This window comes from Pristiophorus japonicus, chromosome 1 (genome assembly GCF_044704955.1).
Source record: "Pristiophorus japonicus isolate sPriJap1 chromosome 1, sPriJap1.hap1, whole genome shotgun sequence".
Taxonomy (NCBI): Eukaryota; Metazoa; Chordata; class Chondrichthyes; family Pristiophoridae; genus Pristiophorus; species Pristiophorus japonicus.
This window is the reverse complement of record NC_091977.1, coordinates 352,581,038-352,593,376: the sequence shown is the minus strand read 5'-3', so window position 1 is coordinate 352,593,376 and position 12,339 is coordinate 352,581,038. Positions and strand designations below refer to the sequence as shown.

Here is a 12,339-nt window from a genome sequence, read left to right as displayed (position 1 = left end):
AGGAGAAGGAGATTGGGGGGGAGGGGGAAGGAGAAGGAGATTGGGGGGGAGGGGGAAGGAGAAGGAGATTGGGGGGGAGGGGGAAGGAGAAGGAGATTGGGGGGGAGGGGGAAGGAGAAGGAGATTGGGGGGGAGGGGGAAGGAGAAGGAGATTGGGGGGGAGGGGGAAGGAGAAGGAGATTGGGGGGGGAGGGGGAAGGAGAAGGAGATTGGGGGGGAGGGGGAAGGAGAAGGAGATTGGGGGGAGGGGGGAAGGAGAAGGAGATTGGGGGGGAGGGGGAAGAAGGAAAGGAGAAGGAGATTGGGGGAGGGAAGGAGAAGGAGATTGGGGGGGGAGGGGGAAGGAGAAGGAGATTGGGGGGGGAGGGGGAAGGAGAGGAGATGGGGGGGAGGGGGAAGGAGAAGGAGATTGGGGGGGAGGGGGAAGGAGAAGGAGATTGGGGGGGAGGGGGAAGGAGAAGGAGATTGGGGGGAGGGGAAGGAGAAGGAGATTGGGGGGGAGGGGGAAGGAGAAGGAGATTGGGGGGGAGGGGGGAAGGAGAAGGAGATTGGGGGGGAGGGGGAAGGAGAAGGAGATTGGGGGGGAGGGGGAAGGAGAAGGAGATTGGGGGGGAGGGGGAAGGAGAAGGAGATTGGGGGGGAGGGGGAAGGAGAAGGAGATTGGGGGGGAGGGGGAAGGAGAAGGAGATTGGGGGGGAGGGGGAAGGAGAAGGAGATTGGGGGGGAGGGGGAAGGAGAAGGAGATTGGGGGGGAGGGGGAAGGAGAAGGAGATTGGGGGGGAGGGGGAAGGAGAAGGAGATTGGGGGGGAGGGGGAAGGAGAAGGAGATTGGGGGGGAGGGGGAAGGAGAAGGAGATTGGGGGGGAGGGGGAAGGAGAAGGAGATTGGGGGGGAGGGGGAAGGAGAAGGAGATTGGGGGGGAGGGGGAAGGAGAAGGAGATTGGGGGGGAGGGGGAAGGAGAAGGAGATTGGGGGGGAGGGGGAAGGAGAAGGAGATTGGGGGGGAGGGGGAAGGAGAAGGAGATTGGGGGGGAGGGGGAAGGAGAAGGAGATTGGGGGGAGGGGGAAGGAGAAGGAGATTGGGGGGGAGGGGGAAGGAGAAGGAGATTGGGGGGGAGGGGGAAGGAGAAGGAGATTGGGGGGGAGGGGGAAGGAGAAGGAGATTGGGGGGGAGGGGGAAGGAGAAGGAGATTGGGGGGAGGGGGAAGGAGAAGGAGATTGGGGGGAGGGGGAAGGAGAAGGAGATTGGGGGGGAGGGGGAAGGAGAAGGAGATTGGGGGGGAGGGGGAAGGAGAAGGAGATTGGGGGGAGGGGGAAGGAGAAGGAGATTGGGGGGGAGGGGAAGGAGAAGGAGATTGGGGGGGAGGGGGAAGGAGAAGGAGATTGGGGGGAGGGGGAAGGAGAAGGAGATTGGGGGGGAGGGGGAAGGAGAAGGAGATTGGGGGGGAGGGGGAAGGAGAAGGAGATTGGGGGGGAGGGGGAAGGAGAAGGAGATTGGGGGGGAGGGGGAAGGAGAAGGAGATTGGGGGGGAGGGGGAAGGAGAAGGAGATTGGGGGGGAGGGGAAGGAGAAGGAGATTGGGGGGGAGGGGGAAGGAGAAGGAGATTGGGGGGAGGGGGAAGGAGAAGGAGATTGGGGGGAGGGGGAAGGAGAAGGAGATTGGGGGGGAGGGGGAAGGAGAAGGAGATTGGGGGGGAGGGGGAAGGAGAAGGAGATTGGGGGGAGGGGGAAGGAGAAGGAGATTGGGGGGGAGGGGGAAGGAGAAGGAGATTGGGGGGGAGGGGGAAGGAGAAGGAGATTGGGGGGGAGGGGGAAGGAGAAGGAGATTGGGGGGGAGGGGGAAGGAGAAGGAGATTGGGGGGGAGGGGGAAGGAGAAGGAGATTGGGGGGAGGGGGAAGGAGAAGGAGATTGGGGGGGAGGGGGAAGGAGAAGGAGATTGGGGGGGAGGGGGAAGGAGAAGGAGATTGGGGGGGAGGGGGAAGGAGAAGGAGATTGGGGGGGAGGGGGAAGGAGAAGGAGATTGGGGGGGAGGGGGAAGGAGAAGGAGATTGGGGGGGAGGGGGAAGGAGAAGGAGATTGGGGGGGAGGGGGAAGGAGAAGGAGATTGGGGGGGAGGGGGAAGGAGAAGGAGATTGGGGGGGAGGGGGAAGGAGAAGGAGATTGGGGGGGAGGGGGAAGGAGAAGGAGATTGGGGGGGAGGGGGAAGGAGAAGGAGATTGGGGGGGAGGGGGAAGGAGAAGGAGATTGGGGGGGAGGGGGAAGGAGAAGGAGATTGGGGGGGAGGGGGAAGGAGAAGGAGATTGGGGGGGAGGGGGAAGGAGAAGGAGATTGGGGGGGAGGGGGAAGGAGAAGGAGATTGGGGGGGAGGGGGAAGGAGAAGGAGATTGGGGGGGAGGGGGAAGGAGAAGGAGATTGGGGGGGAGGGGGAAGGAGAAGGAGATTGGGGGGGAGGGGGAAGGAGAAGGAGATTGGGGGGGAGGGGGAAGGAGAAGGAGATTGGGGGGGAGGGGGAAGGAGAAGGAGATTGGGGGGAGGGGGAAGGAGAAGGAGATTGGGGGGGAGGGGAAGGAGAAGGAGATTGGGGGGGAGGGGGAAGGAGAAGGAGATTGGGGGGGAGGGGGAAGGAGAAGGAGATTGGGGGGAGGGGAAGGAGAAGGAGATTGGGGGGAGGGGGAAGGAGAAGGAGATTGGGGGAGGAGGGGGAAGGAGAAGGAGATTGGGGGGGAGGGGGAAGGAGAAGGAGATTGGGGGGGAGGGGGAAGGAGAAGGAGATTGGGGGGGAGGGGGAAGGAGAAGGAGATTGGGGGGGAGGGGGAAGGAGAAGGAGATTGGGGGGGAGGGGGAAGGAGAAGGAGATTGGGGGGGAGGGGGAAGGAGAAGGAGATTGGGGGGGAGGGGGAAGGAGAAGGAGATTGGGGGGAGGGGGAAGGAGAAGGAGATTGGGGGGGGAGGGGGAAGGAGAAGGAGATTGGGGGGGAGGGGGAAGGAGAAGGAGATTGGGGGGGAGGGGGAAGGAGAAGGAGATTGGGGGGGAGGGGGAAGGAGAAGGAGATTGGGGGGGAGGGGGAAGGAGAAGGAGACTGGGGGGGAGGGGGAAGGAGAAGGAGACTGGGGGGGAGGGGGAAGGAGAAGGAGATTGGGGGGGAGGGGGAAGGAGAAGGAGATTGGGGGGGAGGGGGAAGGAGAAGGAGATTGGGGGGGAGGGGGAAGGAGAAGGAGATTGGGGGGGGAGGGGGAAGGAGAAGGAGATTGGGGGGGAGGGGGAAGGAGAAGGAGATTGGGGGGGAGGGGGAAGGAGAAGGAGATTGGGGGGGAGGGGGAAGGAGAAGGAGATTGGGGGGGAGGGGGAAGGAGAAGGAGATTGGGGGGGAGGGGGAAGGAGAAGGAGATTGGGGGGGAGGGGGAAGGAGAAGGAGATTGAGGGGGAGGGGGAAGGAGAAGGAGATTGGGGGGGAGGGGGAAGGAGAAGGAGATTGGGGGGGAGGGGGAAGGAGAAGGAGATTGGGGGGGAGGGGGAAGGAGAAGGAGATTGGGGGGGAGGGGGAAGGAGAAGGAGATTGGGGGGGAGGGGGAAGGAGAAGGAGATTGGGGGGGAGGGGGAAGGAGAAGGAGATTGGGGGGGAGGGGGAAGGAGAAGGAGATTGGGGGGGAGGGGGAAGGAGAAGGAGATTGGGGGGGAGGGGGAAGGAGAAGGAGATTGGGGGGGAGGGGGAAGGAGAAGGAGATTGGGGGGGAGGGGGAAGGAGAAGGAGATTGGGGGGGAGGGGGAAGGAGAAGGAGATTGGGGGGGAGGGGGAAGGAGAAGGAGATTGGGGGGGAGGGGGAAGGAGAAGGAGATTGGGGGGGAGGGGAAAGGAGAAGGAGATTGGGGGGGGGGGGGGGGGGAGGCTGAATGGGCTGGGCCCGAGACTTCGGGCAGGGCCCGTCCCCAGCACCAGATTTACAGGTAGGTGGAGTTGGGTGTCGGGTCGGGTGGAGCGTGGGTCGGTGGTGTAGTGGGAGGGAGGTCGGTTTGGTTCGGGTCAGGGGGAGGGAGGGAGAGGGAGGTCAGGTCGGGGGGAGGGAGGTCAGGACGGATCCAGTCCGGGGGCGGGGCGTCGGGTCGGGACGGGAGCGGGAGTCGGATCGGGTCCAGTCCGGGGGCAGGGGGGGGAGCGGGAGTCGGGTCAGTGTCGGTGTCGTGTCTGGAGTCGGGTCGTGTCTGGAGTCGGTAGGGTCCAATCCGGGGGCAGGGGCGGGGGGGGGGGGGGGGGGGCGGGCGGAAAGAGTTGTGTCTGGTCCGGAGGCGGGAAGCGGGAGTCGAGTCGGGTCGGGAGGAAGCAAGAGCTGGCCGTGGGAGGAGCCTTATTCACGCAGTGAGGCCATTGGGCCAGGGCTCGGGGCTGCGTGCTTCGGCCCCTCCCACACAGTTTTGGCCGCCTGGAGCTACTGAACATGCGCGCCCACTGTAGCGCGCATGTGCAGAGGTCCTGGCACTGTTTTCAGCGCAGGGCCCTGGCTCCGCTCCCTGCAGCGCTGCGCCAAGGACCAGAGGACCTGCAGGTAGGTGGAGAATACCGAGGATTTTTTTAGGCGCACTTTGTGGCGCGAAAAACGGGCGTCCAGGTCGGGACTGCGCCATTCTAGGCGCGGCTCGAAACTTGGGCCCCCTGTGGTAGCGAGTTCCACATTCTCACAACTCTTTGGGTAAAGATGTTTGTTTTGAATTCCTTATTTGATTTCTTGGTGACTATCTTATATTGATGGCCTCTAATTTTGCTCTTCCCGACAAGTGGAAACACTCCCGCTGTGTCTACTCTATCAAAACCTTGCATAATTTTAAAGGCCTCTATTAGGTCACCCCTCAGCTTCTCTTTACAAGACAAGCAGCCTGTTCATCCTTTCCCGATAGGTATAACCTCGCAGGCAGTTTTGGTGTCCTCCTTGTAAATCTTTTTGCACCCTCTCCAGTGCCCCTCTATACCCTTTCTTTAATATGGCGACCAGAACTGTACACAGTATTCCAAATGTGGTCTAACCGAGGTTTGATGCAAGTTTAGCATAATTTCACTACTTTTCAATTTTATCCCTCTGGAAATAAACCCTGGTGCTTGGTTTGCTTTTTTTTAAAATGGCCTTATTAACCTGTGTCGCTACTTTGAGTGATTTGAGTATTTGTACTTTCAGATTCCTTTGCTCCTCTCACCCATTTAGATTCTTACTTTCCAAATAATATGTGACCTCCTTAATTTTTTTATCAAAATGTAAGACCCCACACTTACTTATGTTGAAATTAATTTGCTAATTATATGCACAATCTGCAAGTTTATTAATATCTTCTTTTAATTTGTTGCAGTCCCTCCTCAGTATTGACTATTCTCCAACAAATTTAGAAATTGTGTTTTGGATTCTAAAGTTTAAATTATTAACATAAATTGTGAACAACAATGGTCCCAGCAGTAATCTTTGTGGGACCATACTCCCCACCTTGTGTCAGTCTGAATAGCTATCTTTTACATCTACTACATTACCCTTATCTACTCTGTTACCTCTTCAACGAATTCAGCAAGGTTGGTCAAATTAGACTTTCCCTTTTGAAATCGATGCTGACCATTCATTGGCCCAGAAATTCCAGCCTCCCGGGTCCATACGGAGTGTGTACGGACCCAGGAAGGTATCGCAAAAGTCGGTTTTCCGATTTGTCAAGCTGCACCGTATCATCACATCCAGGACATTTGCAACGGCAAGACTGTGGTATTTGCCCATATCTTGCCCAGTGGATGGCCTAAAAATTCTTGCACCTGATGAAAGAGATCTTCCCGCAGGTAATTGACTGAAAAAGTTAAAAAAGATGTGCACCTACTTGTTCCTGCGGTACCCGCTCGAACTTCCGATCCTGAGGCCTTCACTCCTACTCGTTGGAGTGCATGCACATTGGGACATCTGTATGCTGGAGCTGGAGTCACATGGCTCTGGGCAGCCAATCAAGGTACAGTATTTTCTCATTCATAATAATGGGAACTCCATAAGTTGGAGTTACCATTATGAATGAGAAACCGCCCCCCCGCGCCCAAGCACACAAAACACTAATAAAAAAATAGAAAAACACACTACATATTTCAGATTCATAAATTAAAGTTCTTATAAAAAAAATATTTTCCCGACTTTTTAAAAAGTTTTTTAAAAATTAGGCTTTAAAATAAACTTACCGTTGTGGGGAGGGTTTTTTTTTTTAAACAATAAAATGTGTTTTTATAACTTTATTTTAAAATGTTTTTATGTATTTTTAAACACTTGTGCCTGTAAAAATAGGCCACACGCCTGCGTTTTCAGGCGCAAGAATTTTGAGGACATTAACAGGACAAGATATTTGTAAGTATCAGAAATCTTGCCCTGCAAGTGTCCTCGCTCCCGACATGTGCGAGATCTGTCAAGCCAGAAACTTGACAGATCTGAAAAGCCGGTTTTCAGCGCATACGCATTGCGCGCTGAAAACCGGCTTTTCCGATGCCTTCCTGGGTCTGTAGAAACTTCGTATGGACCTGGGACATCGGAATTTCAGCATCATTAAAATAAAATATTTGAAACACATTTTATTGTTAAAAACCCTACCCACTACAGCAAGTTTATTTCCGATTTTTTTTAAAGTTTTTAAAATTATGGTTTAATTTTTAAAATCGAAAAAATATTTTTGTTTATAATACATGAGTAGCTTTAATTTAAATTAATAAAAAAAAAATTCTATTTTTTTTGATTTGTGTTTTGGGTGTTTTGGGGGGGGGGGGGGGGGCGGAGGGCGGTTTCAATCATAATGGGAACTCCAACTTACAGGGTTCCCTTTATTATGAATAAGTGTATACTTTTCCTGGATTGGCTGCCCAGAGCCATGTTACTGCAGCTTTAGCCCTGCGCACGTCCTGACATGACGCGCCGCGATGCGCAGTCAGCGGAGGCCTCAGGACCAGGAACTCGCGAGGGCACAGCAACTTCAGATAAGTGCGCATCTTTTTTAAAAAACTTTTTTTTACCCGATCGCCCGTGGGAAGTTTTACCCGACCAGGACACAGATGGTTGGGCTGCTGTGACACCCTGCAAGCCCCGGTCAACAGTAGTAAACCCAGCCATGAAGGCAGCAGTCAGAGCTTGAGTGTCATCAAGCTGAGATTGCATGAGAGTCTGAGTTTGGATGGCACCAAACAGGGACTTCATGAGAAAGGTCTGTGCTTTCGCTGCAGTACTAAAACATAAGAACATAAGAAATAGGAACAGGAGACGACCATATGGCCCCTCAAGCCTGCTCTGCTATTCAATAAGATCAGGAAGCTTCACTTCCCTGCCCACTCCCCCTAACCCTTTACTCCCTTATCGGTTAAGAAACTGTATATCTCTGTCTTAAATTTATTCATGTCCCAGCTTCCACACCTCTCTCAGGCAGTGAATTCCACAGATTTGCAACCCTCTGAGAAGAAATTTCTCATCTCAGTTTTAAATGGGCAGCCCCTTATTCTAAGATCATGCCCTCTAGTTCTAGTCTCACCCATCAGTGGAAACATCCTCTCTGCATCCACCTTGTCAAGCACCCTCAATCTTATAAGTTTCAATAAGATCACCTCGCATTCTTCTGAATTCCAATGAGTAGAGGCCCAACCTACTCAACCTTTCCTCATAAGTCAACCCCCTCATCTCCAGAATCAACCTAGTGAACCTTCTCTGAACTGCCTCCAAAGTATATCCTTTTGTAAATATGGAAACCAAAACTGCACGCAGTATTCCAGGTGTAGCATCACCAATACCCTGTATAGCTGTAGCAAGACTTCCATGCTTCTATACTCCATCCCCTTTGCAATAAAGGCCAAGATTCCATTGGCCTTCCTGATCACTTGCTGTACCTGCATACTATCCTTTTGTGTTTCATGCACAAGTATCCCCAGGTCCCACTGTACTGTGGCACTTCGCAATCTTTCTCCATTTAAATCATAGGCGGTCCCTCGAACAAGGATGACTTGCTCCAACAAGAGTTCACAGATGTTTCAATGAAGCACCTGATGTTCCAATCCTGAACTCCAATTGAAGGGGTGGAAGATGCCTGTGCGTGGATTTTTTTAACATGTGGTGACCATTGGCACATCAGCCACCACAATAATAACTTGCTCTTTGATTTTTTTTTCTGCCAAAGTGCATGATCTCGCACTTTTCAACATTATACTCCATCTGCCAAATTTTTGCCCACTCACTTAGCCTGTCTATGTCCTTTTGAAGATTTTGTGTCCTCCTCACATATTCCTTTTCCTCCCATCTTTGTATCGTCAGTAAACCTGGCTACGTTACACTCAGTCCCTTCTTTCAAGTCGTTAATATAGATTGTAAATAGTTGGGGTCCCAGCACTGATCCCTGCGGCATCCCACCAGTTACTGGTTGCCAACCAGAGAATGAACCATTTATCCCGACTCTCTGTTTTCTGTTAGTTAGCCAATCCTCTATCCATGCTAATATATTACCCCCAACCCCATGAATTTTTATCTTGTGCAGTGACCTTTTATGTGGCACCCTGTCAAATGCCTTCTGGAAGTGCAAATACAGCACCATCCACTGGTTCCCCTTTGTTACAACCTGCAAGAATTCCAGCAAATTTGTCAAACATGACTTCCCCTTCATAAATCCATGCTGACTAACTGCTCTATCGTTCCCTGCTTTTTGTCTGCCTCCTTTTTTAAAAAAGGGATGTTACATTTATGTTTTTGGTTTCTAGATAGTTTTCTCCTTTAGTAGGGATTCCATTTTTCCTATTATTAATGTTAAGCTGACTGGTCTATATTTTCTTGGACATGTTCTATCTCGCTTCTTAAATATAGATATAACGTTAGTTATGCACCAGTCCTCTGGAACTGCATCTTTGACTACAAAATTACTAAACTTGTAATAATGCCTCTATCTCTTCCTGATTCTTTTAAAATGCAATCCGTCTGGACCAAGACTTGAGTTTGATTAGTTTATTTAATATTTCTCCTTCATTTTAAATGCAGTTATATTTTATTTCCAGTCTCATCATCCCATGTCATGTCCATCTGATCCGTCTCCCTGGTAAATACTGAAGCAACATAATTATTTAATTACTATTATTGCCTGTGATTTTATCCTGTCCGTACATGTGTAGCACTATTCCAATCCCGACTTTCCTTTTTGTTAAATGTGCCTGTAGAATATTTCACTTTGGTTTATGTTCCTTGATAATTGGATTTCATAGTTCCTCTTTGCCTTTCTAATTGTTCTTTTTTGACTTCTTGCCTAATCTCTTTGTATTCTACCCTGTCATGCTCACCCCTGCTGTCCATGTACTTAGTGCATGCCTCTTTCCTCACCCTCCCTCATGTCTTTATTTACCCATGGTGTCCCATTGGTGTTTCGTTTGTTCTTATTTTTTAGTGGAATATATTTTTCCTGGATCCTGTTTAACTGCTATTTTAGGTGTTGAATGGAAAAGACTCAGTTGTCAATGCAGAAATGTTTTTTCCTCTTTTTTAAACCTCTCATTTTCCCCCCTGATTTTCTTCCTCTGAAATTATAACTCACCAATTAATAGGAATATAAAACCCTAGAAATTTACAGCACACAAAGAGGTTATTCGGCCCTTCGCGTCTGTGCCGGCCGAAAAAACGCTCGCCAGCCTAATCCCACTTTCCAGCTCTTCGTCCATAGCCTTGCAGTTTACAGCACTTCATGCATATCCAAGTACTTTTTAAATGCCATGAGGGCTTCTGCCTCTACCTTTTAGGCTGAGAGTTCCCGACCCCCACCACCCTCTGGGCAAAAATAGTTCTCCACAACTCTCCTCTAATCCTTCTACCAATTACGTTAAATCTATGCCCCCTGGTTATTGACTACTCGAAGGGAAACAGATCCTTCCTATCCACTGTATTTCAGCCCCTCAATTAAGTCTCCCCTCTGCTCTAAAGAAAACAATTCAATCCTATCCATTCTTTCAGTTAAAATTCTCCAGTCCTGGCAATATCCTTGTAAATCTCCTCTGTACCCTCCCCAGTGCCATGTGGGACCTTGTCAAAAACCTTGCTAAAATCCATGTAGACTACATCAAATATGCTGCCCTAGTTAGACACAACCTTCCCTTAACAAATCTATGCTGACTGTCCTTGATTAATCCGTGACTTTCTAAATGATGATTAACAACATCCCTCAGAATTTTTGCCAATAATTTGCCCACCACCAGGTTAAGCTGACTCGCTTGTAATTATTCAGTCTATCCCTTTCTCTCTTTTTAAACAATGGTATAACGTTAGCAGTCCTCTAACACCACAGCTGTAGCAGGAGAGGATTGGAAAACGATGGTCAAAGCCTCTGCTATTTCCTTCCTTGCTTCTCAACAGCCTGGGATACATTTCATCCGGACCTGGCGATTTCTATACTTTCAAAGATCCAAAACACATTAATATTTCCTCTCTCTTTATTCATTCTCATATTTCACACTCCTCCTCCATAACTACAATGTCTACATTGACCCTCTCTTTTGTGAGCACAGACGCAAAGTATTCATCGAGAACCATAACCACGTCTTCCGTCTCCAAACACAGGTTACCTTTTTGGTCTCAAATGGACCCTACTCGTTAGTTATCCTCTTACTCTTTATTCATAAAACATCTTTGGGTTATCCTTGACAATATTTTTTCATGCCTCTCTTTGCTTTCCCGATTTCCTTTATAATTTCACCCCTGCACCTTCTATACTCCTATCGGCTTTCTCCAGTATTTTGCTCTGGGTATCTGACATAAGCTCCACTTTACTTGTCTTATCCTACCTTGTGTACCCCATAACATCCAGGGCACTCTAGATTTGGGAGTCTCACCCTTTTTCTTTGTGGAAAACAATTTAGGGCTTAAACTCTTACCTCCTTGAATGTCTCCCACTGCCTGTCTGACACTGATTTACCTTCAAGTAGCCGTTTCCAGTCCACTTTTGATAAATCACATCTCAGCTTAGTAAAAGTGGCCGTTCCCCAATCATTAAGTTTTACTCCTAGTCTATCTTTGACCTTTACCGTAACTACACTAAATTAATAGAAAAAAAAACAGACTTCCATTTATTTGGCACCTTTCACTATCCCTGGATGTCCCAAAGCACTTTACAGCCAATTTGCATACAAGCTTCCACAATCAGCAATGTGATAATGAACAGATAATCTGTTTTAGTGATGTTGATTGAGTGCTAAATATTGGCCAGGACACAGGGATACCTCCTCCTGCTCTTCTTCCAAATAGTGCCATGGGATATTTTACAAGAGAGCAGATAGGGCCTCAGTTTAATGTCTCATCCAAAAGACAGCACCTCCAACAGTGCAGTGCTCCCTCAGCACTGGAGTGTCAACCCAGATTTTTGTGCTCAAGTTTCTGGAGCGGGACTTGATCCCACAACCTTCCAACTGAGCCACAGTTGACAGTCAAGCTAACTGAATTGTGATCACTACCACAAAAATGCTCCCACTGATACCCCTTCCACCTGCCAAGCTTCATTCCCCAAAACCAAGTCCAGAACCAACTCCTGTCTTATTGGGCTTGCTAAGTACTGGCTAAAAAAGCTAAATATGTATTTAAACTTTATATATGTGGTCCTGGGAGGTGCCATTGTATGTATTTATATGACCAATGGTGACAAAAATCTTGGACAGCCTGCTTTACAGCCTCTTCCTGGTGGCAGCATGAACCCTACCTCTGTCCAGATTCGATGTATTTACAAAGCGTCTCGTCCAGTTCCATTAGACAGTAATCCCCCGAGCTGACACTGTCACTGAACGACATGCAGTGAACTGACGGCTGTAAGTCGGCCGGGTCCAGTTTGGCGACCTGTAAAGTGGCCTGAATCTCCTGCAAAGTCCTCATGGTGCCAAACTGCTGCACAGAGACTGATACTGGCTAGCCGCGCGCTGGTCCATTGATGATTGACGTAGTAGAGAACCAATAGAGAAAGGGCCCGGGTCCGGAAACGAACACTCAATCGAATCAGAGCAGAAGGCGGGAGAAGTGAATATTTCCTCAAAAAAATCGCGCCACTTCTTCAGCGCGTTTTGCGCAGGCACAGCTATGGCCTAGACCGAGCATGCGCACGCCGGCCGGATTACGCAACGCATTTCAACGTCTACACTTTGACGTCATCAGGCGTGCGTCCTCCTGTGACAGACTGCGTTCGCACATGCGCATACTGCGCTGATCAGCCCTGCACCTTCGGAACCCCGCGAATTTTAAACAGGATCTCTGCACACAATGGATCGATTGGATTGAACTGGCGGAAGATTAAGGGATTGCTCACAACTCTTTCAAATGATGCAATTAAACCAAGTGCCCCCTTGTTA

General features: G+C 50.5%; 1 protein-coding gene across 1 annotated transcript in view; it reads right to left on the bottom strand.

Moving 5' to 3' along the window:
- Window positions 1-12,064, bottom strand: part of dscc1 (DNA replication and sister chromatid cohesion 1) — a 76,134-nt gene extending 64,070 nt beyond the window's left edge. Inside the window, exon 1 of the mRNA XM_070874852.1 lies at window positions 11,700-12,064. Coding sequence (XP_070730953.1) covers window positions 11,700-11,869 — 170 coding nt within the window. The 5' untranslated portion in view covers window positions 11,870-12,064. The remainder of the gene's footprint in view (window positions 1-11,699) is intronic.
- Between the last annotated feature and the right edge of the window lie 275 nt (window positions 12,065-12,339).